The sequence below is a fragment of the Giraffa tippelskirchi genome, chromosome 8 (assembly GCF_054371585.1).
Source record: "Giraffa tippelskirchi isolate mGirTip1 chromosome 8, T2T-mGirTip1v1.2.pri, whole genome shotgun sequence".
Classification (NCBI taxonomy): Eukaryota; Metazoa; Chordata; class Mammalia; order Artiodactyla; family Giraffidae; genus Giraffa; species Giraffa tippelskirchi.
In genome coordinates this window covers 114,321,151-114,338,684 of record NC_137282.1, presented here as the reverse complement: position 1 = coordinate 114,338,684, position 17,534 = coordinate 114,321,151, and the positions used below count along the sequence as shown (strand labels likewise).

The window sequence follows — 17,534 nt, the reverse complement described above, 5'->3', positions numbered from 1 at the left end:
TGCAGGGGTGTGTAAATTTGTCACACAGTATACTTTAAGTGGGCACCATCTGTTTTATAAAAATCACACCTCAATAAAATTGATTCAAAAACAAAAATGGAGCTTAATGAAAGGGAAAGGGCAGAGGGAGATGTGTACATCTAGGTACCTGTGTATATGAAGAATATATCTAGTACTTTGACTATGCTAGTTTGGACAATTTATTCCAATTTCTTACTGAGTTATTCTCTTTTATGTTTGCGGAAGGTGACTGTGAATACACTGCAATTGCTTGTGCACACTTATTTATTTATGGTCAGATTCTGGTGGGCTGAGGAGAAGGAGCACAGAGGTGTCACGCTGGCCCCGGGAGTCCCCTGACCAACCAAGGCCAGTGAGCACTTACAGTGCACTGGGCATGGTTAGACACCAGGCTCCAGAGCAAGGAGGCGCCCCACAGCCCTGTCAAGGAGACAGGCATGCCGTCTCAACACCAGAGAATGAACCATGTCAGACGAGGTGAAGGGGCGAAGGTGGGGTGCTGAGGAGCCCCACAGCCCTGTCAGGGAGACAGGTACACCATCTCAACATCAGAGAATGAACCACATCAGACGAGGTGAAGGGGAGAAGGTGGGGTGCCGAGGAGCCCCGCAGCCCTGTCAGGGAGGCAGGCACACACACCATCTCAACACCAGAGGATAGACCAAGTCAGACGAGGTGAAGGGGAGAAGGTGGGGTGCTGCTCTCCACAAAGCCCTGACAACGCAAGCAAGGGGAGCAAGGGGCCAGAAGTCTGAGGAGCAAGGAGGGAAACAACAGAATTCAGTCCAGTTGGAGCACTGGGTTTTTGGGAGGGAAGAAGGAGAGGCTGGGGTAGGGGAGGGTAGAGAGGACAGAAGGTTAAGAGCTAGATGGTGAAACTCCTGGTAGCTAGTCCTAGCTAAGCCTTGCTCCTGAAGACAACAGGGAGCTAGTGCAGGGCAGAGGCAGGGCTCAGACAACCACAGCTGGTAGCAGGATCAAGGGTGGGCTGAGGAGGGAGAAGAAAAGCCCAGGAAGGAAGGAGGAAACCAGTTTTCATTTGGGTCCATTCCTCCTTCCTTATGGATTTCTTTGGCTTTGGGGGAAGGGGGGCTGAGGCGGGGATGAACAAGCATTCAAGAGATCCTTGCCTTCTTCCTCTGTAATTTCCTATAATTTAATAAATGTAACAAGTGTGGCATGTGAACTTCTCAACTGATTTGTAAAGAATCTATCCAGAGAGAAAGCAGCAAGGGAGACTGCCATTATCACAAGAGACAGCATGAACACACCTGAGGCCAGGAACGGCAATGACGGATGTGACTTAAGGGTCACTACTGCGGCTCAGCTCCTGCAGCCAAGGAGGCGCAGCCAACCCGCAGTGGCACTGAGTCCTCCTGGGCCCACGTGGGGTCCCGTCGTCCTTCCTACTGACCAGCAGTACTCCAGCCAGGCACTGCTGCTCAAACTGAGTTGGCATGAAGAAAAAACACACTGGCCATTCCTGATGCAGACTCTTGGCTTATCACTAATAGATGGAACGGGGCAAGACCAGAGGTCAGCATACTTTTCTTAAAGGGTCAGAGTGTGTACAGATTTTAGACGCTGTCAGCCACATGGTCTCTGTTGCAACTACTACTCAACTCTGCCACTGAAGCACAAAAAAAACCACAGACAATAGCTGTGGCTGGGGTGGGAGAGGGTATAGAGGACAGAAGGTAAGAGCTAGATGTTGAAATTCCTGGTTTCACAGACACAGACATGACTGTTTCCAATAAGACTATTTACGGGCACTGGAATTTGAATTTTATATAATTTTCACATGTCTTAAAATAATACTTTTAAGTTTTTAAAAGTATTTAAAGTGCAAAGCACTACTCTTAAACTGCTGTGGTAAGGATGAAGATTAGGCAGAGGTCACATCTGGCCTCTCACTGTAGTCTGTTGACCCTTAAGTGAGTCAAACTTCCTGGAGCAGAAATAAGGAGTGTTTGAAAAGATGTCAACTTAGTGATCTATAAACCAGTGATTCCCTATCTTTTCACCAACACATGTCACAATTCTACACATGGACTTTCTTTACATTTTTAATATTCAATAAATAGGAAAATATACAGTGATAAAAAGCTACTAAGCACTAAGTAATGTACATAAATATGAATTTTATTAACACAGTCTTTACATACGTGGTAGTACAAGATGTACAACATCACTTCTTCAACCTATGAAGTCTGAGGTGCACAGAAAGCACAGGGACTCTCAGCTGGGGTGACTGTTCCAGATGGACATGTCACCAGGTCCAAGGACACAGCCAAGGAAGGCCTCTTAGCCTCGACTAACGGACAGCCTTTGTAATCAGAGCATGCCACCATCCATGGTTAGAATGGCTCTACGTCTGCCTGTAACCAGGGCAAAGAACTCTCCAGGGTACCTGCTGAGTCTAACGGATAAAAAGTGAGTTTTAGGGGCTCCCTCAACAAACACCCTTCTTTGATTCCTCCTTTAGGGAATGGCGGTCTGGGTGGACTGTAACAGGGCGAAGGAGAGGTAGTTTTAAGAGTTTGGTTGATGGTGATTTTTTTTTTAAACATAGAACTGAAAGACAGGAAAGAAAGAGAAAAAGAAGATGCTTATACTGCAAAACAGATTGGGGGATTTTTACTGGTATTAAATTAGTATGACCTGGGAAAACAGTTTTAAAAACAGGAACCACAGTTTCTGCCAATATGAAAATCCATAACAATCAGGATTCTGATTCAGACCTTATTTTGATGTGACCATGAAGATCTAGCCTTATACTAGAACTCTGCAAAGCTGATGCCTCTAATAAAGACTAACAAACTTGGTTCTTCCTATTACTTCCCCAAAGGGAAGGTGGACTCAATCAGCCAAGTTAAAAGTGGGGAAGTACTCACCTAAAGCGGGTAAAGTGCAGACTGTTATCTGGAGATGTAAGTGTATGTTCTGGAGGGAGAACGGGTCTCATTCTGGGCACTGGGAGGCACGTTTAAGAAATCCCAAATCAAAATCGTGTCATCGTGCGAGCTGCTGATGATCTGAAATTCGTCAAACTGCAGCCGAAACACGCGTCCAGAGTGCTCCTGGGGAACAGAAACCAGCTGATGAGTCAAACGAGGCCCTGTCAGCCCCCCTGTCTCAGCACCAGAGTGCTCCTGGGGAACATACCAGCTGATGAATAAAATGAGACCTTGACAATCCCTATCTCAGTACCAGGGAGCCGGCACAGGCTAAAAACACAGCTCCTTATCCAGGTTTCCTAAATAAGTCTCCAGAGCTTACTGAGCTTTGTCCTTCACCCTAAGGAACACATATTCTGCTTCTATTCAAGGGTTTTCTTTAATCTAACTTTGTATTCTAGATTCTGGCCCATTAATATGTCAAAGAAGAAAAACTGCGTGATCGTCTCACAAAGAGTCTTAAAAAGGTAAGCAACAATATTTAATATCTGTTCTTGATACACTGTAAAAACTAGGCCCAGAAGGATAGTGTTTTTAACAGGACCAAGCATACCTATCTCAAACCACTGCCAACATCAAAATTAATGGTGAAATATCAGAAGTATTCCTATTAATATCAAGAAGGAAACAAGAATGGCCCTGACTAAAGTTCTGCATGTTCTAGTCAATGCAACAAGGGGAGAACTAGAAGGTAAAACTATTAAAAATAAGAAAAATCAATCCATATTTTCAGACAACTATCTCCTCAAAAATACAACAAAAGCAAACAGATTATTAGAAATAATGAGCTTGGTGAAGTAAGCTTGCTAACGAGCTTGCTAAGATAAAATTAACATATAAAAACAAGTATTCCTGTATGCTAGCAATAATGCCTAGCACACAGATTGAGGGGAAAGTTCACCATAACATACAAAACGCGCTGTGTTGTAAAACACAACCCAGCCACAGACACCCATATTAGGAAGTCTCCCAAACCTGCAGACAGGAAATACTTCACGCTCCGGGAGAAAACCAGTCCATCTACAAATGAGCAGGCCTGCTTTTGTATTTTAAGCTGTGTTAACACTCCCGAGGAAAGAGCTCACAGTGATATGTAAAATAGTCTCTGATTCTGACTAAACTAATGAAGAGTCCATTCCTCAGAAGGAACGCTGTGAGATGCAGAAGCTTTCCCGTGATGGGCTCAGGGAGGTCCACCTGCAGGTGCCCAACTGCCAACACAGGGAAGCACTTCCCGTTTCAACAGACCACATACCACCAACGTGCGCAGACACAATGTGCTCGCTGGGGCGCGGGGGTCGAGAGCAGCTTGCAGGTCCCAAACTTTGATTTTCCTAGAAAGGAGAATGAAATCACAATGAGTGGGAAAGTTAACATTTTACACACTGTCAAGCATTTCCTTGACAGAAAGGAGTGCATTTGAACTGCCTGTTTTAAAAGCTAGCAGGGAACCTGCTGATGTTTTGACAAGGTATTTAAACCAATTACACTTGATTTGGAAGAAATAAGGACCTACACATTCTCAGAATTGCTGAAATGGTGAAGAAATATTATTTGAGGGGATACAAGAAAACAACTTCATGTTATCTAAATTCAATTCCTGACTTGATAATCTGTGTCACCAAATTCATTCATCAGGGGGCTCTCCAGGGCTGAGTAGGTGCCGCTGACAGAAGCTAGGGCTCTCAGTGAAATTCCAAGGATACCTTTCTCCAAACTAAGCAAACACTGAAAGTTAATAATAGGAGTATGAACAGACCAACTAACTCAGTAAAGTATATATAAGGTCATCTTGAAAGGTTTATGGTTGGCATTTGCTCCTTTTAAAATTCATGAGGCTTTTTAAAGAGGATGTGTTCAATCTACCAAAAGGGGAAAAGAAATTTATCATTGAACTCACCATACACACACAAAAAAGCCTGGTTTAATTTAGGGCTGGGACAAAGAACTGAATCCCCGCACAGCCTAGGCTCCTCCCTTCAGCTTATGATAATGGTTAAAAGCATAAGCTTAGTTCATCCTTCTGGGCCCGAGTGTCCCCACCTGAGCAGGTGGTGTCACACCCACCATCCACCATTACGTAGGAAATACTAACACCTAGCACGGGGCCCGGCAATACATAGCTGCTTACTAAGCAGTACTTCCTGTTCCTCTTCATCTAGTTATGGCTGTGCCCCTTGAAAATCTGAAACACATACCCATCATAGGCCCCACTGACAATCCTCTTGTTATCAAACCGGATGCATCGGACCAATTCTTCATGTCCCTCGAGGACTCTTAAACAGGCGCCACATTCAATATCCCACAGCCTTCAGTGAAAAACAGAGCTCTGTGAACCGACTTCCTGCACATGACCACACCACCCACACTGTCTTCACCGTCTCGGGACCCTTCTTTCTGTGTCACTCCTAGTTCACATTGCACACATTCAGAGAGACGTGTGTATAGCTTATTCGGGGATTTTTTAAGAACTTGGGAAGAAGGCTTACTTTTCATTGTATTTCATTCTATATAGTTTGAAACGTTTAAAACTCATGTTATTATTTAAATAAGACCAACAAACAAGAAATTTCAATTATGTTTAGTTCCTACGCATTCTAGTCAAGTCTGAATTGATGAAACCAAGGAGTCAAATGATCTAGGAAGGATTTTTCTGGGGGGATGAGGATTGTAGGCTGTAGGGAAGAAAAAGCATACGGGTGTAGGGGAGATAAGAGAGACAGCCCATGGGGTTAGGCTTACAACCCAGGTACTTGGAGCCTGGAAGCCACGAGGCCCACTGTGATTAGAATCAGTGGACCAGCTGGTGGGTCTCCTCTCCGGATTAGCTTAGGGACACCCCCTTCCTATGACAGACTGCCTCCGCAGGCTACCTAGGGCACAGTGGGCATCTCTCATTAGGTGTATGGAGTGTCTTAGAAATATGAACCCACTGACTACATACAGCCCTTTTCTCTGTATGTGATTTATGTAACAATTCTGGAGATAGAGTTTTTTTTTCTATTATCATTGATATACCTACATTATCTGCAAAAAGGAAATCACAGTAAACCAATATGCACAAAGTTAGCACATCTGTAATGATGTTTTCTTAGCCTCCAGCAGTAAAGCCCAGTAGCTCCTGTCACACATCCAGTGACTATTCTATCTTAAGCAACAGCTCTCAACAATCAGTGAGGGTGGCTTCCTAATCTGCCGTGAAGAGAGCCAGTCAGCACTGCCCCTACAACTCCAGAGGTTCCCTTCCATAAACTATACAGCAATGCACATTATCATTTTGCAAAAGCTAAGTCATTCCAATGAGGAAGTTATGGATTGTTTATTGCTGAAATATTACATAATGCGAAGCACAGAGAATGCAACAGAACCAACATTCAAATTCTCAACGGACTTTTATGATATCTTCACACTTAAAATGGTAAAGAAAACTCTTGGCAGTTATAGCTATATTGTGTCTGCTTTCATTCTTTTTTTAAAAAAAATAATCTTGAACCGAATCCTTATTTTGCTCAAACAGCCAATTTGTTTATAAAAGTTACTAGCAGATGTTGGAATGGTGGAAAAAAGACCTGAGACAATTAAGTAGATATTTGAGGAAAGTGTTTAATACAATAAAAAGTATTTAAGGATAGGCATATTTATTAGAAAGCAAGGACAAGGAGCGTTGGGGAGAAAAAAAGGAGATAAAGGACTAAACATGAATTGATGGCACTCCCATCTGTTGGGGAGAGAGGCAGGAGCTCACAGGTGAGGGAAGTAGAGCATCAGGCAGGAGCATCCTCTGTTCTGAGGCATTTGGGTAGTAAGTGATTTTGGGTGGAAGTGAGGTTGTAAAACCCTGTGCACTGGGGGAATCTTGCAGGAACACCCAGGACATACACAATTCACCCACTTTAGTATGCAGAGCCAGACATACATAGAAAAATTACCTAAAGTTTGCTTATCTGAAGCAGCCCCCCAAACCAAGTCTTTTGAGCATTAGGACTGAGAGAGAAGTCAACATGATGGCAAAAATGAACCCACTGTGTCAGCATACCCACTTCTACCCACCTTATGGTATTATCTGATGATCCGCTGACAACCAGCCGATCCCTGTACTGGAGACAGGCAATGCCTCGCTTGTGCCCATTCAGAGTACGAACAAATTCACAGGTGCTCGTGCTCCAGACCTGTACAACAAATTAACAATATTTTTAAGAATGAATGCAGAAAAGTTCTCCCACAAGATACCTTAGAACAAAATCAGAACTTCTAAGAATGACCAAAATACTTGATTACGAAATATGCTGCGGAGGTTGGGAAACAGATTGGACAGAATAACATTTTCTTAGCTGTGGAGTGGTAAAACTGGAATTAGGGAGCTGTGAAGTCTCCAAATCTTGAGATCTTCACAAAGAGAACTTCTCCTGGAAGGTTCCAACATTCATTTGCCTAGAGGGAAGGGTTTGGGCCAGGTTTTATGTTTTTACGCCAGCTGACATGTCAAACCCAATGTAACTGATGTGAAAAGGCTTCACCTTTGACATCCTCCTCTTTTCCAGCATAGTTTCTCAAACAGCTCCATTTGACACACCACTCCTAATATTATGTATGTGGAATAAATAATCCCCCTTTTGTGAAACTGTCTGCAAGACTCAGATGTCCACAAACACACTAGTACAGGCCAAATGAGACACAAAGCAACCAATGTGCCCTGAATTATTTTCTTAGCTGCATTTGTAGTTGAATGGGACGACTAGATATCCAGAGGCAGAAGGGTAAAGTTGTATCCCCATGTCACACTGTATAAAAAATTTACTTCACCATGGATCAATGACCTAAATGAAGGAACTGAAACTATAACCCTCAGAAGAAAACCAAAGAGTAAATCTCTGTGACCTTGTATTAGGCAACTGCTTCTCAGATATGCCAGTAAAAGTACAAGTAACAACAACAACAACAAATTAATAAACTGAACTTCATCAAAGTTAAAATTATTTGTGTTTCAAAGGACGCTATCAAGAAAGTGAAAACACGGGCTACCCTGTTTTCCTTTTCTTCCAGAGGTTAAGAATCCGCCTTGCAATGCAAGGGACACCGCCTTGATCCTCGGTTGGGGAAGATCCTCGTGCTGCGGAGCAACAAAGCCCGTGTGCCAGAGCCTGTGCTCTGCAACAAGAGGAGTCACCGTAGGAGGAAGCCTGTGCGATGCAGCCAAGAGCAGGTCCTGCACATCACAGCCAGAGAACCTCCACAGACAGCAACAGAGACCACCCCACAGCCAGAAGTAACACAAACATTAGAATTTCAAACTTTATCCGATAAGGGACTTGTAACCAGAATATGTAAAGAACTTGTGCAACTGAATAATAAAAAGACATATAATCTAAGCTTTGAAATGAGCAAAGGATTTAAGTAGATGTTTCTTCAAAGAACTTATACAAATGGTCAATAAGTACATGAACAGATGCTCAACATCATTAGTCATTAGGAAAATGGAAAGCAAAACTGCAGATATAATACTACTAAACACCTTCTAGGATGGCTATAATAAAAAAGACAGATACACACACACATACACAAGTGTTAGTGAGGATATGGAAAAATATCTGGGCTGATATTATGCAACATCTGTTTTATAATAGGGCCCAAACCCTCTTGGCTTGCAGATACTGGTCTTGTACAAATTGGTGTGACTGAGTGATGAGTGAGTTGCCACAAATCCTTGTTTTTCAGCTTCCAGGCTATCTACTCTGAAGTTTGATGCAATCTAGTTTTGATGTGTGGAACTAGATACGAGAATGCTGGCCAGTATAAGTCATAAAAGGAAGGTTTCCGATGAAGTCATTTTGGAAAACAGTTTTGACAGTTCCTCAAAATGTTCAACAGAGAATTACCATCCCAAGACAATTAAAAATATATGTACTTGCAAAAAATTTGTACACAAATATTTATGGCAGCATTACTTATAATAGATAGAATGCATAAACAATCAAAATGTTCATGAAACAAAGAATGAATAAACAAAATGTGGAACATCCACACACAGAATTTCATTTAGTCATCTCAAGGAGTGAAGCACTGATGCATGCTACAAAGTACATGGATGAACCTGGAAATTACTACACTCAGTGAAAGAAGCCAGACACAAAAACCCACACGTAATATATGATTCAGTTCAGTTCAGTTCAGTCGCTCAGTCGTGTCCGACTCTTTGCGACCCCATGAATCACAGCACGCCAGGCCTCTCTGTCCATCACCAACTCCCGGAGTTTACCCAAACTCATTTCCATCACGTCGGTGATGCCATCCAACCATCTCATCCTCTGCCATCCCCTTCTCCTCCTGCTCCCTATCCTTCCCAGCATCAGGTCATTTCCAGTGAGTCAACTCTTTGCATGAGGTGGCCAAAGTATTGGAGTTTCAGCTTCAACATCAGTCCTTCCAATGAACACCCAGGACTGATCTCCTTGCAGTGCAAGGGACTCTCAAAAGTCTTCTCCAACACCACAGTTCAAAACCATTAATTCTTCGGCACTCAGCTTTCTTTATAGTCCAACTCTCATATCCATACATGACCACTGGAAAAACCATAGCCTTGACTAGACGGACCTTTGTTGGCAAAGTAATGTCTCTGCTTTTTAATATGCTATCTAGGTTGGTCGTAACTTTCTCTCCAAGGAGTAAGCGTCTTTTAATTTCACTGCTGCAGTCACCATTTGCAGTGATTTTGGAGCCCAAAAAAATAGTCTGACACTGTTTCCACTGTTTCCCCATCTATTTGTGCTGAAGTGATGGGACCAGATGCCATGATCTTAGTTTTCTGAATGTTGAGCTTTAAGCCAACTTTTTCACTCTCCTCTCTCACTTGCATCAAGAGGCTTCTTAGTTCCTCTTCACTTTCTGCCATAAAGGTGGTGTCATCTGCATATCTGAGGTTATTGATATTTCTCCCGGCAATCTTGATTCCAGCTTGTGCTTCTTCCAGCCCACCATTTCTCATGATGTACTCTGCATATAAGTTAAATAAGCAAGGTGACAATACACAGCCTTGACGTACTTCTTTTCCTATTTGGAACCAGTCTGTTGTTCCATGTCTAGTTCTAACTGTTGCTTCCTGACCTGCATACAGGTTTCTCAAGAGAGAGGTCAGGTGGTCTGGTATGCCCATCTCTTGAAGAATTTTCCACAGTTTATTGTGATCCACATAGTCAAAGGCTTTGGCATAGTCAATAAAGCAGAAATAGATGTTTTTCTGGAACTCTCTTGCTTTTTCCATGATCCAGCGGATGTTGGCAATTTGATCTCTGGTTCCTCTGCCTTTTCTAAAACCAGCTTGAACATCTGGAAGTTCACGGTTCACTATTGCTGAAGCCTGGCTTGGAGAATTTTGAGCATTACTTTACTAGCGTGTGAGATGAGAACAATTGTGCGGTAGTTTGAGCATTCTTTGACATTGCCTTTCTTTGGGATTGGAATGAAAACTGACCTTTTCCAGTCCTGTGGCCACTGCTGAGTTTTCCAAATTTGCTGGCATATTGAGTGCAGCGCATTCACAGCATCATCTTTCAGGATTTGAAATAGCTCAACTGGAATTCCATCACCTACTATTACATTTACCTTAAACATCTACCATAGGCAAATCTATAGACAGATTGCCAGGGATCAGAGGAAGAGAATAGGGGTTGACTGCTAACAGGCATGAGGTTTTTACGGAGGGTGATGAAAACGTTCTGAAACTAGTGAGAGTCAAACAGCACTATGAATATACTAAATCACTGAATGTTGTGCTTTAAAACGATAAATCTTATGGTATGTGAACTATATCTTAATAAGGCCGCTGTAAGAATAAAAGGAAAGCTAAACTTTTCAAAAGTTCACGAGGATACTGGAATCAGCACTGCCTTTACCGTATCTGACGGATCACCCTGGACTACAACTGCTCATCCCGTGTCTGTCTCACACCACACGTTGAGCTCCTTGGAGGCAGGGACGTGTCTTGCCCAACATTGCATCTTCAGCATTGAGCCCTGGGTCGATGGCATGTCAAGCTCTCAAGGTTAAGTGAATAAATCAAATCTCAGCTCTGACAATGACTAGCTGTGTGGTGGTCTCCAGCGCAGCCCGTCTGTAAAACGTGGCTCAACCAGAGTGCTAAGAGGGTGGAGTGAGGCAGTGACGGGAAGCATCTGGCACATGACCCATGTCCCATAGGGAGCTCTCTTCCCATTGGAAAGGTTATCAACAATAACATCCTCCTTCATGAAATGGAGGACTGCCCATGACCCTTTCCTCAGACCTTGCCTACGATTCTAGACGCAAAGAACGAGCACGCCTTGATGTCTCCTGAGCACAAACGGAGGAGAATCAAGGTCTTGCCCGATGTGCGGTTGGTGTAAGCCGCCCCGGCTTTCTCCGTGTGCTGGAAGGGACGGGAATAAACAGAGCTCTGACTGTGGACACACTCACTTTGATGGTCCTGTCGCCGGAGGCGGACACTATGTACTTATCGTCAAAGTCCACCACGTTGACGGCGGCCCGGTGGCCGACGAGAACGCGGCGCAGAGTGATGTCGGTGGCAGACGCCATGTCCCACACTGCGATGGAGCGGTCCTTGGAGCAGGTCACCATCAGCCCATTGCTGAAGCGCAAGTGGAGCACAGCCTCGTTGTGGTGGATCAGCGTGTTCAGAACTTCGCCTGTGTTCACATCCCAGACTCTAGAGGAGAATAGAAGAGCACAATGTTTAATTATTGAGACAACCAGGAAGAGCCCAGTGTCTGTGCTCTGGGCCCACTGTCAGTAGTAATATTAATAGCAGGCTGGGGAAGGGTGGACTTCACATGTATTTGGTGATTGGGACCTCACACCATGCTTAAAAGGAGCCCCCAGAAGCAATTTTTCTGTGAAGAAATGTTCAGATGGTTTCAAAAAGGTCAATTCTGCCCAAGTATTCAGGAATGGTGTTTGTAGGCTTGTGCTGGTGACAAAAAATGATTCAAGGAAGTGGGCTTTCCAATGAGCCCAAGATGAAAGAGAAGATGGTTTGGTGGCTGGGTTCCAAGCATGAGGTTCTTTATGACCTTTGGCAAGCTTCTGAGTCTATTATTTATCCACTGCAAACTGGAGACTGTAAGTCATGATGTCTCCTCAATCACCACACCAGTCTATTTACCCCACTGCTTTACGGACAAAGTCAGTGTCTCCAGCTCCTTTAACCTTGAGGGACGGGGTTCTTAGGGGCAATCTGTTCACGTCATAATTTTCCTGTAACCCCAAACTCCTCAGGGTACAAGTTCGTGTGGAGGAGAGGAGGAAGATTCACGCTTCTGGGGCTGAGACACGATCTGTGTCAGCAGGAGCAGCCTGGAAGCACTGAGTCAGGGAAAGCATGTAGGCATGCTGGTGACTGTCTCTATCTCTCAGGTGTGCCTGTAGAACAATCTCCTTCAAGTCTCTGACTCACCACCCCAGAAGAGGCATTTCCTTTCCTCCACATGGCAGGCCTGTCTCAGGCTACCAGCAGTCCAGCTGAGGCTTTACCGTATTATCTCTAGGCTCTGGTGAACTCACCACTACACCAAACTCCAAAACTATCTGGAGCGAAAAATGTCCTTGTCCCAGGGGTTTTAGGAGTAGATCCAAGTAAGGTTTCCTTTCTACTCTCAATTCCCAACCAGCGATCTCTGCTTCCCTTTTTACTACAGAACACTGCCACTTCTGTCTTCATCACTTCAGATGTCTGTGATGGCATCTGAAAACTAGAGTCTCCACTACTGGAAAAGCTACATAATATCAACGCGGTCTTGAATAATAAAAAAGCAAGGCTCAAAATTAACTATATGAGTAAATTATTTGCCTCTCTGGCCTCAGTTTCCCAAAACTACACCTATATAAAAGAAGATACTATTTACCTATTTGGAAAGGTTTCTGTGAGAATTCAACAGGAAAACATCATACAAAATATCTGGCACATTATTTGGCATATTATTACAAGTGCTGCAAATAACCGCCTCTGATTCTTTCTAGTATCCGAAGGTTACTACCCATCACACTCCTAGAACACGTGCCTCCTTCCTCTACCCTCGGGAGCATGGTCTCCGGGGAAAAGCTAGCCTGATTACGAGGTAATGTGCTTTTACAGGAAAGCAGGTTGCCATCTCTGTAATGTATGGGAATGGGAACAGGACCTACTTAATAAAGTTAGCTTTCCTGCCTACTTTGTTCTAATGTAGCTACACCAAAAGTGTTTTTTAAATAGAGCATACAAAAATGTATACAGGGTATGTGTGTACTTTATTGCAGAAGAGGGAATGAACCTCAGTCTCCTCAGGGAAGTATGCAAGTTCAGACTAGTGAAGCCAGATCCTCACCTCACTGTGGAGTCTGAAGAGCCCGTCACGATGACACGTTCATCATACTGGAGACAAAGGACAGAGCCAGTGTGGCCCGTTAACACTTTCAAACATTCCAAGCTGGTTTTATCCCAAATCTATTGAGACAAGATCAACCACAAACAGTAATTTAGTATATCACATTCTGATAAATGTTTTTATCTCACCTTATTTTCTGAATCATGACACAAAACAAAGCTGTGTTCCAGTAAATAAGAGCAATAAACATCAAACAGGTGGTAAATGATGAGAGGGGAAGAGGCAATATTGAACAACTTCCAGAAGAGATGTACTATTTTGTTTACTTTGTCCCCGTAACTACTGTGTCCATTCTACTTAACAGCCTTATCAAGAGAATTTTTAAATAAACTCTGTGAAAAGAGTTGGCTCACCCTCTGGAAAACACTATGACAGTATCTATTAAGAGTCTTTAAAAACGCATACCCTTTAACCCATTACATTTGTTCACGAAAATTTTAAAATGAAAAATGTTCAGCATCTTACAAAAAATTTCACAGTAAATTATGGAGACTTTTTAATGAGAAAACACACTGCTTTATTAAGTTATATTTTTTGAAAAATCAGACTAAAAGTCATCTATGTAGTGACATAAACACTATGTATGTTTTAAAGCAAAGATTAAAAGGAAGTAAAATGGTGACTGTTGGCTCTATACTCTGAGTGTTGTTTTTCTCCCTTCTTTTGATCTTTCCAGTGGTTTCCAAGTTTTTGAGACTGTCCACAAATAATGGGGAAGATGGGAAGTGATTTTCTTCGAAGACTGTATTGTTAAAAATAGATTCCGTGGACCTATTTCTTGGGGCTTCCCTGGTGGTTCAGATTGTAAAGAATCTGCCTGCAATGTAGGAGACCTGGGTTCAATTTCTGGGTGAGGAAGATCTCCTGGAAATGGGAATGGCTACCCACTCCCTTGCCTGGGGAATTCCATGGATGGAGGAGCCTGGCGGGCTACAATCCACGAGGTCACAAAGAGTCAGACACGACTGAGTGACTAGTACTTTCACCTCTTTCTTCCCTTGTAAAAATACTATCATAACTTGCAGTGTTCCTAAAGTTGACAACAAATGGCCAATGCAAGTTATGATAGTATGTTTTCCCAAAAAACATGCATACATATGTTTATAGTGGCTCTATTCACAATTGTAAAAAACTATAAACACAAATGTCCTTCAATAGGTAAATGGACAGACACCCTGTGGTGTAACCATAAAAAGGAACGCTGCTCAGCAATAAGGAATCAACTATTGATAAAGGCAACGATGTAGCAGAATCTAAATGCACAATGCTAAGTATAAAAACATAGACTCAAAAGCTGTTACTGTGTGAGTCCATTTACAGGACATTCTCAAGAAGGCAAAATTATAGGGACAGAAAAAAAAAAGATCAGTAGTTGTCAGCGCCTGAGGAACAAAATAGCTAAACACAAAGAAGCAGGAAAAGGAATCTGGGGGATGGCAGAACTGTTCTGGATCCTGATTACTGTTATGGTTGCACAACTATCTGTGCTTATAAAAACTCACAGAACTTTACACCAAAAGAGAATATGTAAATTATAACCAAAAGTTAAAAAAACCCACATTTTCTTAAACATGAGGAAATAAGCTACAAACAATATGAAAAAAAAAATGTGTTAGAGCCATTAAACATTAAACACAAAGAAATGATCCAGTTTATCTACTACTGAAAAGTGAATAAAAACAATATAAATTGCTCCATCATTCTTTTGTGTTATCATCTTAGCCTTTCACAGAAACCATAAAAGGTAATGACTCTTGATTTCTGTGCAAGTTAGCAACACTTTCACCAGCTAACAAAGTCACCAAGGGCCCTGTGATACTGAGACACTCTCTACTAGCACCTAAATACAGAAAGTGAATGTGCTTAGGGAAGGGAAAGAAGTGAGAGGATCCAGGGGTCTAGTGTTAGCAGAGGGCAGACAGCTGCCAAGATTGAGTGAAACAGATAAAAACCAATCAGGAGGAAATGGAGAGACTGTTACATCCAGTGTCTAACATGTAACCACAGTTCTAAAAATAATACATACAAAATGTAGTCATTCACCTTAATAGAATTATCTCGTAGGCCACTGATAATTTTTTCATCATCATACTGTAAACAGTAGACACCTTTACTATTTTCAGAGCGGCACTGAATCCTCTGCAAGTTGTGTCGTCCACACCGCCAGTTAGATTCTATAGTCTGAGGGAAAAGGAGGCAACAGATGAGTTTTTGTGAATCAACTATTCTATCAGGGTTCAGTCTTTGGCATTTAAGAAACAGCATACCACGGATACTCCATCTTGGTCTGATAGCTGTCTGTGGATAGGAATTAAACTCTTTTCCAAGTAAGACATTAGCCCAACAATATTTTTCCTCAAACATTCACTGCCCATCTGGCAACCATCACAAGATTTCCAATGAGTGTGGGTTGGGTTTGGAGAAAATGGCCTAGATACAATTCAATATGCTTAAACAATGCTATTTGCACCCACAAACAAATAGTAACTCATTGGATCATTCTTTAATGCCAATTAAAATATCTGGCAGAAGACCACCACTAACATAAGTATATACTAACAACCTGTGTATTTATGCAAAACACTGATTGTCTTGATCAGTGAGAAAATATACTGACAACTACCACGTGCCAACTACTACAGAAAGAATTTTGTTATCCATTTCTAATCTGCCACCAGACTAAAGCTCCTTCAGAGTAAGAATGGCACATTCCAGTCCTGATTTTCATTCTTTCATCATTCATACAACACTTACTGAGATGTTGTATACTCCAGGTACTGACTGACTGTCCAGGCATGGGGATGAAAAGATTGACAGGAAGCATAGCGCTTTCAAAGGATGCAACTGCAATACCCAGGCACACAGTAACTGTAACTGGATACACACTAAATCATGTTTATTTGGTTCAATGATCCACGCATTAACCTTGGAAAGAAGTTCTCATTACTTCCCTTTTCCAAACAAGGAAACGGAGTTTAACTTGCCTGGGGCCACAAAACTAGTAACTGGATGTGCTGGAAACCACACCCAGTTCCTTCCTGACTCTGAGCCTATGGTTTTTCTTTTAAAATATGCAGTGTCCACAAAGTATAGAGGCAATGAACACAGAACTTAGAAAGATCAGTAACAATTCCACATAAAATATCAGTGTCAAATGAGTGATTAAAAACTGTAAACGCTGCAGGACTTAAAGGGTCTTATACAGTGCTATGGCCTGAGACCAGCGGGCAAAGTTTAATGAGGAAGTGGGCAATGCCCAGAACACTAGACCTATCTCTGGTAGTGGATGTCAGGGATTTTCAGGATCAAAAGACACAATGTTTCCACTAAGGACAACCAAAGTATAAATTCCTGATTCTCGAAATTAGGGGACAGTAGGGACTACAATAATTGGTTATACTAGTGCAAAAGATGTATCTGAGTAGTTAAAAGCTTAATTAATTGCTTAAGTGAAGAAAGGAGATAAAGCTCATCTTTACTCACAAAGTTAAGCACTTAAATTACTGGCTCTTCTGACATCTAACAAACCACATTTCTTATTTTGAAGGCAACATGCTTCTGTATGCTCCAAAATGTTAAAATTTACTGAATGTTATATGCCAGGTACCAGCTTCCATAATACTATGCCATGTGTTTTATACAGCTTATAATATTCATTTAATCATCACGACTCTGAAGCCAAAATTATTGTTCTCAATTTACAGAAAAAGAAATTGAGGACTGGAGATACTGATATATATATACTTAAAAAGAAAACGTCTTCTCATTTTTGGCCTCGGTACTTAGCACAGGAAGCCTGGAAATACATGCCCTGTTCTCAACGAGTTCCCATACATGGCCTTGAGAGAGGGCAGGATCACATATTTCCAACAACCAGGGGGATGCAAAGAGGTGCCATGGAGGTCCCAAGAGCGAGAGATAGCTCATCTGTCCATTTGTTACCAAATCAGAGCTTCTTAGCCATCATCATCATCTCTAGTGCGTCTATAAAATGTCAGACATAAAGCCACAATTCAAAAACAAAACAACAAAACAAAAATGTACTCCACTGTGGCTACTGCTCTCAAGGTAGACAAAAGATCTGTCTGTATAAGCAACTTTATAAAAAGGGATCCAGACTATAAAGAATCTCTGAAATTGAACT

The 17,534-nt window shown here is 42.2% G+C and overlaps 1 protein-coding gene across 32 annotated transcripts in view; it reads right to left on the bottom strand.

Annotated features, from left to right (window-relative positions):
• FBXW11 (F-box and WD repeat domain containing 11) overlaps nt 1-17,534 on the bottom strand; it is a 188,193-nt gene that overhangs the window by 68,640 nt on the left and 102,019 nt on the right. For 24 of the 32 annotated variants that reach the window (XM_081520752.1, XM_081520746.1, XM_081520721.1 and 21 more), the window contains 7 exons: nt 15,434-15,571; nt 13,331-13,449; nt 11,427-11,676; nt 7,029-7,147; nt 5,177-5,287; nt 4,234-4,312; nt 2,916-3,101 (listed from right to left, as the gene is read on the bottom strand). In XM_081520752.1, the coding sequence (XP_081376878.1) occupies nt 2,940-3,101; nt 4,234-4,312; nt 5,177-5,287; nt 7,029-7,147; nt 11,427-11,676; nt 13,331-13,449; nt 15,434-15,571 (978 nt within the window). In that variant the 3' untranslated portion in view covers nt 2,916-2,939. Of the gene's footprint in view, nt 1-2,142; nt 2,441-2,915; nt 3,102-4,233; nt 4,313-5,176; nt 5,288-7,028; nt 7,148-11,426; nt 11,677-13,330; nt 13,450-15,433; nt 15,572-17,534 lie in introns of those variants that run through there. The other 8 variants (XM_081520739.1, XM_081520737.1, XM_081520744.1 and 5 more) reach the window with 1 other exon arrangement.